The sequence below is a fragment of the Muscardinus avellanarius genome, assembly GCF_963383645.1.
Source record: "Muscardinus avellanarius genome assembly, chromosome: 2".
Classification (NCBI taxonomy): Eukaryota; Metazoa; Chordata; class Mammalia; order Rodentia; family Gliridae; genus Muscardinus; species Muscardinus avellanarius.
Window position 1 is genome coordinate 199,185,158 of NC_137787.1, and position 18,613 is coordinate 199,203,770.

The 18,613-nt window shown below is 42.1% G+C and overlaps 1 protein-coding gene across 1 annotated transcript in view; it reads left to right on the forward strand.

Moving 5' to 3' along the window:
* The window catches only part of MYO16 (myosin XVI), a gene marked incomplete at both ends in the record, with an annotated part of 497,659 nt that overhangs the window by 187,265 nt on the left and 291,781 nt on the right, over positions 1-18,613 (forward strand). Inside the window, 2 exons of the mRNA XM_080689777.1 lie at positions 8,012-8,139; positions 14,072-14,177. Coding sequence (XP_080545903.1) covers positions 8,012-8,139; positions 14,072-14,177 — 234 coding nt within the window. The remainder of the gene's footprint in view (positions 1-8,011; positions 8,140-14,071; positions 14,178-18,613) is intronic.

Consider the following 18,613-nt stretch of genomic DNA (forward strand, 5'->3'; position numbering starts at 1 on the left):
AAATATTTTTCTGTTTTCTACTACAATTTCGTTTAATCTATAATTCAATTATTATTTATATGCATATTATAATATTCTATTTATATCTATATTATAATAATTTAAAATTCTAAACTTATAATCTGGTTATATTGACCAGCAAGATTAATAATTCTTTCCTTTGTGCTTTTGTATATGCTGATAAAATTATCTCATATTGTGGATGTTAGTCATGTTGGTTTTTTTTTTTTTTTTTTTTTGGTGGTACTGGGGTTCCTGGAAGCCCTTCTATCTCCGGGCTACACTCCCAGACCTATTTTTACATTTTTATTTGGAAACAGGGTCTCCTAAGCCAGCGCGCGCGGCTAGCTTCGAACCTGCGCGATCCTCCTGTCTCTGCCTCCCAAGCGCGGGGATTACAAGCGTGCGCCACCACGCCCGGCAGTCATGTTGGTTTTTAAGTGCTAGAATGCCCATTTTATATTCTTAAGATTTAAAATCTTTGGTGAAATTCTCATCATTCCATTATTTTCTTGGCCATGTTAGTCACTGTTATTTTAAATCCTGTAGATAGCTCTAACATTGGAATATTTTTTCGTGTGTGTGTCTGTGTGTGTCTGTGTGTGTGTGTGTGTTTGTGTGTGTGTGTGTGTGTGTGTGTGTGTTCGTTTTCTATTACATGGACCTTTTTACTGGCATCCATGAAATTTTTTTGTTGGACAATGAATGTTCCACATAAAAAAATTATAGAGCCCATGATGATGAATCTTCTTTCAAAGAAAACTTCGGTTTTCCTCCTGGTAGGCAGATGGGATGAGGTATACATTTTACCCAGCCAACATTCTTTAAGTTTACTTACCCTTATCTTCAAGCTGCACCCTTTACAGGTCTCCTTCGAGAAGCTGGTTAATATCCGTGTGGCTTTCCTCTGTTTCTGAGCTCAAAACTTGAAGGGAGCACCACTCCCCGCACTGCAGGGTGCTCAGCTCTTCTCTTAGCTTTTCAGACCCTGAAGTTCACTGACAGGGAGGCCACTGAGATTTATGTGGAAAATGGCCATGAATGCTGGAAAAGGAGTGTGCAGAGCATCCCCGGCTCAAGCATTTGGGCTGCCTCCCTGACCTTGGCTCCCGAATTCCAAGCTGCTTTGGTGATTTTCAGCTAGATGCGTGATTTGCGTTTCCTATAGTGTCTGTAGTTTTTCATGGTAAGAGCATTAATCTGATCCCTTCTTCATTATGCCTGTATAGTAAAGTTACCCATATCTAATTTTCCATTGCATTGGTGTGGGGAAATCAGAACATCATTTGTCTTCAAATCTCTAAGCTGACCTGCGATTTCATGTCCGTTATTATTTAATTTTCTGTGTACCTTCCAGTGGGTGTGAGTGTGTGGGGGAGAAAAATGGGAAAATGATCATGTGCTATTTAAAATTAACCATTAATGTAACTTTCCTGATTACATTTATGTTGCCACAGTTGATTGGAGAATTGATAAGAATTTTACAGTGAGACAAAGTCAACTTTGACTAATTGAATGGAAAGTAAATATATATGAACAACACTTTTTAAAGTGCATCTATGGTCAAATTCTGTTAGCCACAGCTAACAAATGGTTTGTTATGACATTACATGTCATGCTATATTATTTCTTGTGATATCAACAACCTGTTATTTTCTGGTTTGTTTGTTTTTAAGGTATCAAATATTTTTATGGCTTCAAATATTATACTATATTCACAGATCTTTTGGAAATACATATTACTAGAAAAAAGAAAGACATATTAAGAAACACAATATTGTATTAATGTCAAAAAAGATGTAATGCATTGAGATAGTCACCAAAATAGATCATTACAACTTAAGATGTAATATATCTTTAATTATAAATATATAACTGATATATGTATACAATTTATATAGATAAATTTAATTATAATTGATATATAATTTATATAAGTAAATTTAGTTATATATACATATACATATATATGTGTGTATGTGTGTGTGTGTGTGTGTATATATATATATATATATATATATATATATATATATAGTTTTTTCATGCTTGGAATTGAACCTAGGGGTATTCTGTCTGCAAGCTACACTTCAAGCTCTATTTAATATTTTTTTATTTTGAAACAGTGTCTTGCTAAGTTCCTGAGACTATGATCCTTTTATATCAGTCTCCAAATACTAGAAGTATAGGCATGTACCACCACACCCAGCCTAATTACATATTTAATACATAAATATTAAACATTTAATATGTAGCCATCTTATATACAATATTACCGATTATATTTATCATTTACAAATAACTGTGCCATAGACTATATGAAGAAGATAAACAGAAACATATATGAAGTAAAACATGCACTTATGCAAAGCTTACAATAAAATTACCTGCGTTTTACCGATATTAGTGAGATTTAAATGTCTGGTGTTTTCAAATTCACATTCATTTTGCAGCATCTAATAGTCTGCCCTCCCCTTGTTTACAATTAATAGCCTACAAAATTATAGGGGGGTTGATACAAAGACTCAATTGTTAGAAAGGACTAGTGTTATTCCTCTGTGGCAGCATTACAGCTTAAGAATTTAGTATTAGCTGCTCTTGTGTAGATACACGTAAAAGTGATCTTACCATCTGGACACAAAAGAAAAATTAGTATCTTTTTTGTCTATTAATTATAACTATATGTTTGTTTTTTAAAATGATAATTTTTAAAAAATATTTTAGTTTCTTCTTGTATTGATTAGTTCAATGAAAGAAGATAATAAAGCATTGGTTATGATTTTTATCGACAAAGATTATGGAGACCAGGCCAGTGACTTCTGTTTCATGTTTAACATTCTCCCTGTGACTTTTGTATGTTTTTCTTTGTCTTTGCTACCATTCATGGCTGTATTAAGCCTTTGCATGATTTTAATTTCTTATTTTTAGCAAGCCATTAATCATGGATGCCGAGACCCTTCCTCGCACGGCTCATTTTGAGACTGATATTAACTCATGGCAGCAAGGAGCCCTGCCCATTAGATTGCCATGGCGATGTCGATAAGATGCTAACAGTCACTGAGCCGGGGATGTGGTGGCCGGGCAGGCAGGTGCTCCTGAATGAAGATCAGCCAACAGGGAGGGCTCCTTACTGAGCTGCCCAGTTATGTGGAAGACAAGTGGAGTCATTCATCTTATGCTTAGAATATGTAGGAGAGGAGATGGAAGCGTAGCCAGATCTTTCTGCACTAGCGTTAAAAAGCAATGTTAAACTAGAAAGAAAAATGAAACATGCCTTATCAAACCAACGAACATCTCTTGAATCCATTAATATGATGCATCGTATGAAATAATCCTCCTCATCTTTAAAACTGCATAGATACAAAGGAACTGCATAGAGAGAAAGCACAGTAAAAACAAAACATGGAAGGCATCTTGTGCAGCTGAGGACAATAAAGGAGCTTGTTCATTGCTCATCGACAGGTCAGGAGGTTAGAAGTGAGAGAAAATGAAGGTAAGAAAGCCGGGCGTGGTGGTGCACGCTTGTAATTCCTGCGCTTGGGAGGCAGAGGCAGGAGGATCGAGGCCAGCCACGCTGGTTTAAGAGACCCTGTTTTAAAAATACAGAAAATAGGTCTGGGAGTGTAGCCCAGAGGTAGAAGGGCTTCCAGGAACCCCAGTACCACCAAAAAAAAAAAAAAAAAAAAAAAAAAAACAAAAAAACAAAAAAAATGAAGGTAAGAAAGACACTGCTTGGACAAGAAATGTATTGGGACGAATCCTGAAGAATCAGGGAGATTCCAGTAAAGGGAAAGGAACATATTTGCTCAAGAGAATTGACTAGGGCTAACGATGGGGATAAAAAAAATATATATGTGGCTATTTAGAGAACTGTATAGACCAATTTAACAAGAGCAAGAAGTTCAAAGCCTGAACAATTTGAAAATCTGGTTTAGAGTCCCTCTCAGCAGCCCCAACATGGAACCCAGAGGCAAATGTCTGTAATTATATGCAATTCTCTGTTAAATATGTCTTTTTTTAGAATGTGTCATCTGTACATGGGCACTGTGGGTAGATGATGAACAGGGAATCCAATCAGACAGGGAGAGTGAAATACTCACAGTGTCATGGAAAATAAGAGTCCATGCCACAGGAATCCATTGGCTTCTGGCAGGTTCTGCAAAGTCACCAGGATCTTGTCAGGTGGGGACCAGTGCCTGAATATTCCTCTCATAAACCCTGAAAGTAGATGGTTAACTTCAGAAATGAGCACATGGCAGGATTCTGCAATTTTCTAGGGATTTATTGAGAAGTATCAGGTACCATGGAAGGAAGGAGAGAGCTGTTCCATACAAAAGAAGGACCACATGCACGGGGAGCCAGCAAGTCCAGTAAAGATTAGTAACACAAATGAAATGGGTCTGTTGCCCTCTCACCTCTGGGCTAAAAACAGAGTGCTTCAAGAAGTCTCCTGGAGTCTTCTTGTCCCCAATAATGCAGAGGAGAAGAAAAGTAAAGTAGAGCGAGAAGCATGTAGGAAAGGAGGAGCCTGCCCTGAGTATGTCTGTAGACCAAAGGAGAATGGGAAAAACAACACTGATCGTGGTGAAAAGCAGCATCAAAGCCAGAGGACCCGACACCCTCAGAAAACGAGAACCACGTGAGTGGAAACTCTCAAGTTTGACAGAAGAAATTTAAAAAGAAAAACATTATAGCGTCATTTCCACACTTATTTATAAATCATAGAACTGATCTTCCCTGGACAAAACCTTACCCGGAGATAGCAGGAGAACCTGCCCCGTGAACATTCCAAAGCTACGCGGTAAGGAGCAGAGCCACAGAAAGGAGAGCAGAGGGTCAAGAGTGTGATCACCGTGAAGGCACTTGAGCTGGACACAAGAATCTTCACCACATCGAATCCCTGCTGCAGTTTGGTTTCAAGAGAAGACATAATCCCAAATAGATTTGGACAGATCGAGGAGGGTCATGAACATACACTTGGAATTGTCCTTGCTCCTGGGCTTTTCTGTCTGCTTTTCTTGTAGATGTCTGATGAAATTCCCAGTAATTCACAAAACAGTTGAGTACAAAAGCATTTTGTCAAAATTAGATAAGATCCATATTGGACTTGGGAAATGAGGTTATGTTAGAACAGGTTTCCAAAATGACAGAAATGTGTCCTGCAGAAAAATAAACCTGGCTAATACTCCCCATTTTTTTGTGAAATTATATATGCATATATATATATATATATATATATATATATACATATATACATATACATATAAAATTAGTTTTAGTATTAAGTTTTAAGTTCTGGAATAATAAAAAATATAAAAATTTCAAGAAACATATACTAGACAATTGTATAACCACCATATAAAACTTTTAAGAATATTATAGATGAAAATTGCCATATGTTTCCCATACACTTCTGATATTGAGGTAAAACTTTAAAATTGTGATAACATGGTAGGTGTGGAGGCGCACGCTTGTAGTACTAGCATTCGGGAGGTGGAAAAATGAGGATCACAGTTCACAGACAGCCTCAGCTACTTAGAGAGGCTCTTTGCAACTCATGGAGACCCTTTTTCAAAAATAGAAAGAGCTGAGGGTGTAGCTCAAAGGTACAATGGCCCTGGGTTCCATCTTCGGTACCACAAAAAAAAATTTTTTTATAACATTTTCTATAGCACTTTTGTGTTCAAACACATTTATGTTTACCCATTATTTTTATTACAGATTTTTAAAGATATTTCTAGATTTTCTGCTTTTAACAAGGCCAATTAAAGTTGTCTTGATGAGTTCCTTTTGTGTTCATATTTTAGTTTCTAAAAACATTCCTAGTGGAGTGTACATACTGAATTTTGAAGACATGGTGTAATGACGCTCCTAACTTGTTAAAAACAACAATACAGGATCCATAAATGTGTTTTTCAGTCTTTGTGAAAGCAAGATCCACCATGACCTAGCCCTACCACCCTGTTCTGGTCACTGATGTTTCTTGGCACCAATATCCTCCTCTGTAGACACTTGAAAACACTTCTTATATGACAGTTATAAAGACTTCTGAGTGTCAGTCTGGGGGATGGAGGAGAGAGAGTGCGGGAAGTGTGGAGAACAGCTTCATCGTGCACATAGCACCTGACAGCTGCCATCATTAAGCTGGTACTGATCAAACTTGCAGTATTTTGATTGTAAAATGTGATCTTATCATTGCAACTGGCATTTCCCCAGCCACCAGAGAGCTTTTCGTCTTTTCTCATAGTTCTTTGCTATTTTTCTGTGTTTGTTCTTTGCCCAATTTTCTATTGTATTTTGGCTTGTCCTACTTTATTCTGTGGTTGACCAGGAGTAGTTATATTTAATGTACTGAAATTACCCCTTCCTTTTCCTTCTAATTTTTGTTTGTGAACCTTGTTTCTTTTCTTTACTTACTCCCAAATAATGAGCATAGCATTCTGTATACCTAGATAAATGTCTTAAACCTTGCTGCCCATATTTGGGATTTAAATTAATGTATAAGTAACTTTTACATAGGGTGTGAGGTAGGGATCAATCCTTTATTTTCCTTTTAGATTATTGGTATTTTCAGCACCATTCTTTACTACTCTTAAAGGATCCGCCCCTCCCTTCATGCTGGGTGGTGTTGAGCTCAGAATTTTGGTCTGTTTGTATGATCTTATTCCTCAGTCTTCACATTAGCATGATGCTGTATAATGATTTTGGCTTTTTGGAGTTTTATTGAGGGATGCTGAACACGAAAAAGTTCTCATGATATTGGTGAACAGATAGGTAAAAGTTCATGAGCATTCAGATCCTGTACCATCATCAGGATTCTAGACACCCTTCTCTTACTGCTTACCACCAATTTGTAGGGAACCACCCTCCTATCTCCCAAGAGCAGAGGCTGCCTTTTCTTTTTCTGTTTATGTCTTCCTTGTGAGCAAAGACTAAGGCACGCCTCCTGTGTATCTAATCAGTTCCACGCTGTGCTGTCTGTGAGACATATCCAGTTATTTTTATAGCTATAGCTAATTTATTGCATTTTAAAAATTCTTTTCACTTTGAATAATTTTAAACATATGCAAAACTTATAATTAAACATTACAAAGTGCTTTTCCCCTCAGTTGATTTAAAACAATTGTCTGGCATATGGTCCTATCAACCATGAATGTATTTCTTGTGTATTTCTGACAAACAAGTCATTCCCCATATTTGCATCAAGTCTGGACACTGCTACTGGTACACTGCTGTCATTTAGCCAAGAGACCTTGTCTCTCATCCAGAATGCCCACTGTCCACAGTGCCCAGGCAATAGACAGGCCAGCATCATGTGACACATTGACCACCAGGCTCTTTCACCCCCTCCAGTCTCAAACAGTTCCAGTCTTATCTTGATTTTCCTGATCTTGACACTCTTGAAGATACTGGCCAATTTTCTTATAAAATAAAATTTTGTCTGGGATTTGATCCAGATTCAGAAGTCTCCCTATTACTTATTTTTTTATTCTATTGTAGCAAAATTCACTAGAATCTCCAAAGGACTAAAAATGCTGCCAGTGAATCACTATGGCAATCATAAATCTCCATTTCACATAAATTAACTTGAACTTTTATTTTTCTGAGAAATACATAAATTCGTCTGTGTTCAGCAGCAGCTGCCTCTTCAGAATCCAGCTTAAATCCCTGCCTTCTCGTTATTAATAACCGTTGTGGAGGGAGATTGTGTTTGATGAGAATTACCATGGTTTCATTTTATTTCACGGCTACCCACTAAACTGGATTCTTGTGAGTTGCTCTTAAAGAAGAATAATTTAAACTCTGTAGACCAATAAATAAAGGATAAAATATAAGCCTCTACTGGGTTGTGGTGCTGTCTGGGGACCCGCTGTGAGCATTTTGTGAATCCAAATGAGATTTAACATTAGCGATTCCTTTGGTACTGGATGGGACATCAGTCAGTTGTGTCACAGGATAAAAGTTCCCGGGACCAATACACAGCAGTTTTATCTTTTTGCTGCCCCGTTTCCAGGTCTCCCAGCTGTACCTGAGCCACACAGGGAAGCCCAGCCCCTCGCTGCCTCCTCACCTCTTTTCCTGCGCAGAGAGAGCCTTCTATCAGCTCTTCCAGGAGGAGAGGCCTCAGTGTTTCATTCTCAGGTGAGTCCCCCACTGACCTCCATGCTCAGCTTCCTACATGAGTCTTCAATCTAGTGCTCTGTGCTCAGACTTTCATATGAGTCCTCCTCCCAGTGCTCCATGCTCAGATTCTCAAGTGAGTCCTCCACCCAGTGCGCTATGCTCAGATTCTCATAGAGTCCTCCACCTAGTACTCCATGCTCAGATTCTCAGGTGAGTCCTCTACCCAGTGCTCCGTGCTCAGATTCTCAAGTGAGTCCTCCACCCAGTGCGCTATGCTCAAATTCTCATAGAGTCCTCCACCTAGTGCTCCATGCTCAGATTCTTAGAGTCCTCCACCCAGTGCTCCATGCTCAGATTCTCAGAGTCCTCCACCCAGTGCTCCATGCTCAGATGCTCAGGTGAGTCCCCCTCCCCATCCTCCATGCTCTGATCCACCCAGATGCTGGGTGGGGGTGATGTCCTCATTTCTCTGGGTTCACACTTACTCAGCTCCTCCTCAGAGGCCAGCGGCCCACTATGTCTTGCAATAAGTACATGACTTGTTACAAAGGAGGAACATCATTTCTCCTAGAAATAGCCCCAAGTGTAGTGGGATCAATAACAACAAACTTAACCTGAAACTCATTTCATTTCGAAGATTTAAAACTTAGAACCTCAGTGTTTCTGCTTTCCAACCTAAGAAACGTGGAGGAAGAACGCTCCCAATGCTGGCGGACCTGAGCCGCTGTTCAAATGCTGGGCCTCCTGAAACACAGCTCTTCTTTGTAAATTGTTTTCCTACCTGATTCTTTTGTCTGCTCATGTATTATGAACTGATACTCTCAGAGCATTTTGTTTGTTTTGTTTTGTGTTTGTTTGTTTGTTTGTTTGTAATGGTCATTTTAGCTCCATTCACTTATGTAGGAGTAAAATTTCTTCAAAGAAAAAGGGGTTACCACAGATGTAAGGATGGGATGGATTGAATATTGATGGAGGATTGAAGAAATAATTGAAGTATTGAGATCTGCATCAGAGAGCTGTGTTTTGGTTGGACAGTAGTCTGCAGAGGGAGACATCTGTCAGTAGACTTAACTTTGTCTCCCTCATTACTGTCGGCCGGAAACAAATATGTAAGCCAGGCAGCACCCAGCACACCAGTCCAGCAAATCAGAACAGAAATGATGTGATGTAGACCAGGCAGCACCCAGCCCACCAGTTTAAGCGAAATCAGAAGAGAAATGATGGGACATAGACAGAATCCAAAAGACTTAAGTGTTTATTTGTAAATTTTTTTATTGGTACATTGTCATATATCTTTTCCCTTTTATTTATCTATTTTAAGTTTTTTATTGGTGCATTGTAGTCATACATCTTAATGCGATAAAAGATGGTAGAAACACATATGCACACATCACGCAATTAGCCCTTCCCCAGTTCTCACCCCACTGCCTCCCCCTCCTTCCTCCCCATGCTTGGCTTAGTGATTGACTTTGATATATTTGTTTAAGTACATCTTAATGGGGCACAAGATGGGAGAGGCATACATGCACACGTCACTATTTAGCCCCTCCCCAGCTCCCCCGCCTTTTCATGTTTGGCTCAGTGATTGGCTTTGATATGTTTGTAAATGTGCTTTAACTTTGATTTTTACCAAAAATCCCATGGGGGATTTGATTGGCAGGTTCCATCTCCCATGCTCAGGTTTTCACACAGCATTCCCGAGAATACCAGAGAGGAGAGAGACACTTTGCCAGGGGATTCTCATCCATGCTTGAATGAAGCAGCTCTGCTATTATCTGCTTTGTCTGTGAGGTTTCCTCATCTTTGTTGATCAGAGAAAAGCATGTCTTCAAAATTACTTAGAAGCCGGGCGTGGTGGGCACGCTTGTAATCCCCGCACTTCGGAGGTGGAGACAGGAGGATCACTCAGGTTCGAAGCCAGCCGCGCTGGCTTAAGAGACCCTGTTTCCAACTAGGAAAGTGTAAAAATAGGTCTGGGAGTGTAGCCTGGAGATGCAGGGGTTTCCAGGAACCCCAGTATCATCCCCCCAAAATTACTTAGAAAACATTGTGAATTGATGAAAATGGTGGAGTACAACAGTGTTGGCAACAATGACAGCCAATCCTTACTGAGAAGTTACTATGCATCTGGCCGGGACTCGGGGCTTTATATGTATTAGCTTATGCATATCCTTAGAAGCTCTGTGCGATCAGTAGTTCTGTGATTTAGGGAAGGTGGGGGAGATGTGATGACAACCACTACCTTATGTGTCAGGTGGACTGTTGAAGGGGTTAGCTAGTTAGTCTGGGTCTCAGGAGTAGTAAATGGTAACTCTGGGATGGGAGTCCAAGCCTGGTTCTGAGCATGAATGGTGAATGGAGCCTAGCACGGGTACAGCCAGACAGGAACCCTGTCCACCTGATACACAGATGTACTGAAATTCTTCCCAGATTGCTTAGTTCTAAAGCAGACCTTCCCAGAAGCTGTTCAAGGGTTGTGCAAAGCATTGGTCCCTGGGGCTATGGGAAGGGGAGTAGAAAAAGAGACAGTGGGTCCCTTTCCTTTGGAGTTCTGTCCATAGCAGAGCAGCAGAGAGCCTTGTCTCTATTTAAGACATTTCTACATGTATTTACTTGTGAATTTTTTTCCCAAGAAAACTTGCTAATATTCTGCAGAACTAGTGCTCCTTAGGGACATTTTCAGGCTAATGATGCCGTGTATAAAGTACTTATTTTGAAAAGAAACACGTTTATTTATTCAAGTTTCACAATGGCCTCATTGATTCCTGGCATGTAGAACAGAAGATATAATCTGAGATCACAGGGCATGGGATTGTGGTCTTCTTCTTCTTTGCCGTTCTCTGACTTCTTGATTGCCTTGACTAGGAAGGCTTTCTCCATTTCTACCAAAACATCACAGTTATGCAGACTTCAACTCAATAAGCTACTTACATATCATGTACTAAGTTTCTCTTGTGTCTCAGACCTAGCACTTTTAAAGGATGATTTAAGATTTGGTGATCAAAACTTGAATATTCTTGTTCTGGGATGCTCAAGTTCTTGGAGAGAATTTTCTGGTCTTGATTCACTGGCCCCATCAGTGCCTAGATCAGAAATGTGCCCCACCTGCCCTGGGCCCTAGAAGCTTTGGGTTGGTAGGCCTCTTTCATCATCTGGGAGGTGGTACTTGCCATAGTATGTTGTACATTCTTTTCTACTTTTCTACAATATAAATAAAAATGATTTATAGAATGTCATGGAATGTGAACAGTGAGCGTTAGTTTCGATATCCCAGACTATGAGAAGATTTTTAGAAATAAATTTTCCTTCAAATAAAATAATAAATATTTCTAAAACAGATGTCATTTGATATTGGGAGCCTCCTCAGTCATCAGCATTGAGGTCACCTGGGTACAACTAGGGAGAGGCACAAACTGCCCACCCAAGGACAAATGAGACCCATCAGCAGGGTCCTGATGATATACAGTGACCCTGACAACTCCCTTATTTCCCCAGTTCTACCCTTTTATTCTCTAATTCAGCCATGACCACCTTGAAGTTTTTCCCTGACTCATTTCACGACTTTTTTGCTGTTTCCTGTGATTAATGATTTCTTACAATATTTCGGTTAAAATCCTCAATATAAGCTGGGCGTGGTGGCGCACACTTGTAATCCCTGCGCTTGGGAGGCTGAGACAGGAGGATCGCACAGTTTCAAAGCCAGCCTCAGCTACTTAGTGAGGCTCTCAGCAACTTAGTGAGACCCTGTTTCCAAATAAAGTATAAAATGGGTCTGGGAGTGTAGCCTGGAGATAGAAAGCCTCTGGGTTCCACTCCCAGTACCACACACACATACAAAATTCTCAATATAAGAAAGACATTGAGCAAGGTGGTGGTGTACACTTGTCATCCCAGCATTCAGGAGGCTGAGACAGGAGGATTGTAGTTTACAGACAGCCTCAGCTACTTAGTGAGGTCCTTTGCAACCCAGTGAGACCCTGTTTTAAAATAAAGAATAAAAAATAGCACTGGGGGTATATATCTGGGAGTATAGCTCAGAGCTGGAATGCCCCTGGATTCTATCCCCAGCACTACAGAAAAAATAAATAAATAACTGGAAAGAAAGAAAAGAAAGCAAGGGAGGAAGGAAGGAAAGGAGGGAGGGAGGGAGGGAGGGAGGGGGGGAGGGAAGGAGGGAGGGAGGGGACAGAGAGGAGAAAAGTGATCTCTTTCTTTCCTACCCCTTTGCTGTCTTGTTTCTCTTTAATAATAATTTAAAAAAATCATTCTGTCTCTGCTGTAGTTCTTTCAAAAGACTTCTAATCAATCAGTCAACAACAATACCATCTAGAACACTTTAACTTAGAACCAGACTGAAAAAAAAATCTAATTTTTCTTCCAGATTTAATTTCAATATCAGATCATATTGATAATTTTAAGTCCTGGGAGTTAAAAATGTTAAAGGTTAGCACAGACCAGGGAAGAAGTGTTCATTAACAACTTGGGAGTTAAATAACTAATTACTTATTGTCTGGCAAATGCCCTCTAATCGACCCTAATAGGATGAATTTTCCAAGGCAGGAACATTACTACTAAAAGATCTTTCAAAGTTTGGAGAGCGGAGCCTACTAAGTAAAGACTTTAAAAGAGTTTTCATTTGGATTAATAACTGCTTCTATGTCTATCACACCACATTGGCAATTATTTCATAGGAATTTTATGATAACCCAGTCTCAGTGTCAGGTGTATGACATGGTTATTGTCGTAGAAACCACAATACATTAATGGGGGAACTATTAAAGTGTCGCCATTATAAAATACAAGCTTAAATAGCTGGCCCTTGACTAGGGAAAATGCCAATCATAGAGCCTCTTTCAAAAGCCACTGAAAAGGGGACCGTGAGAGGGCCATGTTAGAGTCTTAGAGTGCCGGGCACAGTGCTCACCCGGAGACCTCTCCCACTGTGAGCAGCCATGAGGCTCAGGTTCTTCCCACAGGAGAGGCGTGCTCAGAAAGCCCAGGTGCCTGACTCTCCCGAGGGAGGCGCAGTGTCTTTCTTTTTTTCTTTTTTTCTTTTCTTTTTTTGGTGGTACTGGGGTTCCTGGAAGCCCTTCTACCTCCGGGCTACACTCCCAGACCTATTTTTACATTTTTTTATTTGGAAACAGGGTCTCCTAAGCCAGCGCGCGCGGCTGGCTTCGAACCTGCACGATCCTCCTGTCTCCGCCTCCCAAGCGCGGGGATCACAAGCGTGCCCACCACGCCCGGTGGCGCGGTGTCTTTCCTTTCCTGGAGGGATCAAGAGACCTCACAGCTTCCCCAGGCAGGCGTCCTGCGGCTCCGGGATGGACACCTGTCCTTCCCGCTCTGGACTGCTGTTCCTTGGGGAAGTCCTCGCTGATGTCCTTGCGCCATGCTGAGGACAACTTCTTGTCACTGTGAGGCCTTCCTGCTGCATCCCCGAGTCACACGGTTCCACTCCCTAAGATCCTGGATGGCAGAAGTCACTCTGTGTTCATCTGTAGTCTGGATTTCTTTAATTTGTTTGGTTTTTTTTGTGGGCCTGGGGTTGGAACCCCGGGGCATTCGAACTCCGAGCTACACCCCTGCCCTGTTTTTTATTCTTTATTTTGAAACAGGGTCTCAGTGAGTTGCGGAGGGCCTCAGTAAGTAGCTGAGGCTGGCCTCAAACTGCAATCCTCTGGTCTCAGCCTCCCGAATGCTGGAATTACAAGCGTGCGCCACCATGCCCAGCTTGTAGTCTAGATTTCTAAAACACCATTAGGCCCAAGGCAGAGTATGTGTTTGCTAAATATGTAAGATGAATGCATCACCTGAAGACCGACTCTGCACCATCCATTCACTAGCAGTCCCCCTCTCCGTCGTCATCTAAGAATTATGTCTGATTATTGTAATTTCTTGTACTGACTTCTACAATCAGGTGAACTTGTGTTTCCCGTTTTTCCCGCAGTGGAGAGCGAGGCTCCGGGAAGTCTGAAGCTTGCAGGCAGATCCTGCGACACCTCACTTTCAGGTCTGGCTCCGGCAGGGCCATGCTTGACTCCAGACTAAAACACGTAAGTGCTTGTTTGGGTTGGTAGGTCTGTGAAGGACTCTGTTGAGCCAAGAAAAATGTCACTAGCACGCCGAGAGGGGTATCATCAAGGCAGAGCTGGTCCAAATGTAGGGAGGGGCGGTCTGATAGGACCCTGGAGCTATTTAGAACTGCTCAAGTCAATGTTATATTTAGTGTATTTAAAAATATTTTGAGCATACTGCCTTTTTATATTTTCTCTGAATAGTTGAGCCTAAGACATGCCATCCCATTGGAGATCACTGTGGTTCCCATGAAAAGTGCCGCCTTGAACCAGGAGAATGTTAATGCCATATGAGCTCAGCCAGTCACAAGTGAGGGGCCTTGTGTTTTCTCTTATATGAAAAGGCCAAGGAGTCATGGGGCTGCAAGAGAGCAGGGGGGCAGTGGCGGGGGGGGGGGGTCAGTGAAGGGACCGCTCCCTCCCCATGACATTACATACAGGTGTGGGAATACCAATGGCAATCCCAGCCCTGTATGGGGCCAGGAAATCCCACTAGGAGCTGTGTGCCTGGATGTTACTATCACTGTGAACTACATTATGATGTGAGACTGTAATTCCCCAATAAAAGTATGAGAGAGAGAGAGAGAGAGAGAGAGAGAGAGAGAGAGAGAGAGAAAAGAGAAGAGGAGAGGAGAGGAGAGGAGAGGAGAGGAGAGGAGAGGAGAGGAGAGGAGAGGAGGGAAGGAAGAAAGGGAGTCACTTTGGACTTTTGGGGGTCCAGACTGAAAAGCAATTATGTGATGTATTCATGAAAGCTGATAATATAAGTTGCAACATGTCTGAAAGAATCAGCAACAGTGGACCTGGATGACACAGACCAACAGGTCATAAACCCAGAGGCCCAAAGCAGCGTCTAACACAACTTGGAAACACGTGCAGCATCACCTTCGCAACCATTCAAGACACTGTTCCTGCTCTTTCAGCTGTCTAAGGCACTGCCGGGCTTCAAGGAGGAGGCAGAGAGTTCAGTAGGCAGCTGTGGTTTGCTAAAAAGCTGCCTTCCGTGAGGGTCAGAAGTCATGTGCAGGAGGCACGCAGGCGTGGGCCGCAGACTGGGTCTCTTGGTACTACACAGCCTGGCAGGTTTTGTTTACGGGGCTTTTAGACCTAAGCAGCTGGGGTGAACACACTCGGGGAGGGAAGCCAGAAGCCTCCTGCACAGGAGCCTATGGCTACAGGTCAGAAGGAACAGCAGAGCCTAAGTAACAGCGGAGACTCGGCCATGGCTCATGGAGAAGCAATAGAACCGAAGCTTTTGCTCCCCAGGAGGAGCCTGTCCACAGACAGCACGTCACCTCTGTCCTGGGAAAGTGCTCTTGAGGAACAGAAGTGAGCAGTGATCGTCCGCAGTTGGACACGCTTGGCGTTGCAGAGGACACCGGCATAGCCTGAGCTCGTAGCCTGAGCTCATGGCCGCTGCTCAGTCCCACCTGGGAGCTGCCCACTGCCCAGCCCAGCCCCCGCCACTGCCGCTGAGGATGCCGAGTCCCAGCCAGCAGACATGGCGTCCCTGAGTGCACTTAAAAGACAGGGCCATCCTCGAAGCGGGCCCTTCCCTTCCCACAGTTACGCACCAGCCCAGCTTTCCTGAGGCCCAAGGCTGTCACGAGTGAGACCTTCAGCCTCTCTTCCTATTACCTCGGAGCCTCTTTTACTACTTCTACTGCTACTGTTACTACTATTACTACCACCATTACTACTATTACTACTATTATTACTACTATTACTACTACTGCTGTTACTACTATTACTACTATCACTATTTCCACTACTACTGCTACCCTAATACTATTACTACTACTACTACTATTACTACTATTACTATCACTATTACTACTATTACTATCACTATTACTACTATTACTACCATTATTACTATTACTACTACTACTATTTCCACTACTACTGTTACCCTATTACTACTACTACTATTACTACCACTATTACTACTATTACTACCACTATTACTGCCATTATTACTATTACTACTACTACTACTACTGTTACTACTATTACTACTATTACTATTTCCACTACTACTGCTACCCTATTACTACTTCTACTACTACTACTTCAACTCCTACAGCTCCTCTCCTCCTCCTCCTCCTTCTCCTCCTCCTCTTTCATACTAGGAGTTGAACCCAAGGGCATTCTGCCTCCTAGCCCTTTTTATTTTGAAACAGGGTCTCACTAAGCCTTACCAACTAGCATCCTACACCCCCAGTCCTTTTTATTCTGAGCCAGAGTCTCACTGCACTGCCGAGGCTGGTGCTGAACCTGCGATCCTCTTGCCTCAGCCTCCCAAGTGCTGGGGTCATGAGTGAGCACTGCCCGGTAACTCGGCCTCTTCCAGAGCCATCCCCACTTCCTTGTTTTTCCTGACCATCCTCTGGCGCATGCATGTTCATGAGGCAGGGGCTGCAGAGAGGACAGCTGTGTTCCCAGGGTTGGTTAGGGCCCAGGCACCTTCCCATCAGCTCAAGGGGAGGAGAGAAGGTGCTGGTCCAGGGGAGGCTCGGATCTGTTCACATTGCTGGCTTGGACGTGGACACACCACTCAGACAGCAGAGAGTGGATGGTGTGAACTGCCAGCACCTGTGTCGCTGTAACTTCTCTCCAAAACTGACCGATTCAGTTCCCCATATCAAGTCCCATAAATCAGCCTTTAACAGCTGGGCCTTCTTCCTGACAGCTGTATTCTCTTCCTTAGACTGTGATGTGACTTCCCGGTCCTCTCACCCTGTGCTGGAGGGAGCTGTGAACACTGCCTGCACGCGCTCACACCTCCTCCTTGTCCAGCCAGGAGCCACCCTGTGCTGCCAGCACCTATCCCTGTGGCCTAGAGATCCTGCCTCCTCCTGCCACGCGCAGGGGCTCCCTTTCTATGTGGAGAATAAGTGACCACATGAACAGAGGAATAGATTCTGACCTGCCCAGAAGATATTTAATTATTCTAAAAGTTTTTTTTTTTTTTTTTTTTTTTGGTGGTACTGGGGTTCCTGGAAGCCCTTCTACCTCCGGGCTACACTCCCAGACCTATTTTTACATTTTTAAAAATATGGAAACAGGGTCTCCTAAGCCAGCGCGCACGGCTGGCTTCGAACCTGCGCGATCCTCCTGTCTCTGCCTCCCAAGCGCGGGGATTACAAGCGTGCGCCACCACGCCCGGCATTCTAAAAGTTTTCTAAGTTAACTTACTCTAATAAAGCCAAGTAAATTGAATGTGGATAACCCATTTTTTATGTAACCAAGACCCTATAAGTCCTAGTATGTATCTTTAGGTAAATACCTGATCCAAAGACCAAGAATTGGTGTTTTCTTATATCTGTCTCAATTCCCCTGCCTCTCTCACCCTTTATTATTTTTTTAAATAACCATGTTTTTTAAAAAAAATTTGGATCCCAAGAGAAGAAAAGACATACAAGTTAAAAAAAAATCAGGCTAAGAAACTACTGAATGTATATATCAAAAACCATGCTCAATTCCTCCTATATATCAAAGTAAGACACAATGCTAAAGATAAATCAACACGCTCTGTATGACAGTCAAGAAAGCGATGTACACGTGTGCTCTGCCATTTCCTGGACAAAGTCCCAGGCATACCATGGGCCCTGTTGCATCGGTCAGCCCGCACCAGCCCCTGGCACTCACACCGGAGCGAGGCTGCAGGTGCCAGGGGCAGGCTGCCCTCCCCCAGGTGGCTCCAGTGTGCCACCGCACACACCTGGCAAAAGGACACCTGCATTCATCCAGCAATTTATATTTAAAAGCGTGTGATGGCACCGGAGTAAAACATCTGCTCACATCAGGCTGGGACACAGATGTTTCTTGAAGAATGATCTTACCTTAGATTATTCCTCAAGACAACAATGTAATCTTAAAGCTCAAAAGTTAAAAAGCTAGAAACGTTGTGCCATGAACATGTGCTGTGGGTTATCTCCACTCTGGAAATGTGTACCTGGGAATATTCTGAAATTTTATAGCATCTGATGCCTGAATAGGAATTGGAGAAACTTTTGCTTAATTAAGGGCTCAGTAGTGTATTTTTATATTTTAATTTAGATTACAAATTCTTAAAATATAAACCTAATGGATATCTAAGTTTAAGCTTGGGTCTAAATGGTTTTCTCTTAATAAGAAAAATATGTATTAAATTAATTCTACAACATCTCTGAACAGCAGCATAGGTGCTCACAGATGACTTTAGCAGATGACTTTTACTCAGCTCGTGTTGTCATCCCAGAGCACAGCTCAAAACATGTAACGCTTGGAGTCAACTTGCGAAGAATAGCGTAACCTATCTTTTTTGTTCAAATACGTTAATATACTAACTACTGATGCTTAAGCGTTGAGGCATGAATGAGCAAGATGGATATAAAATAAATGCAAGTTAACTAACGGAAACAACAGACGCT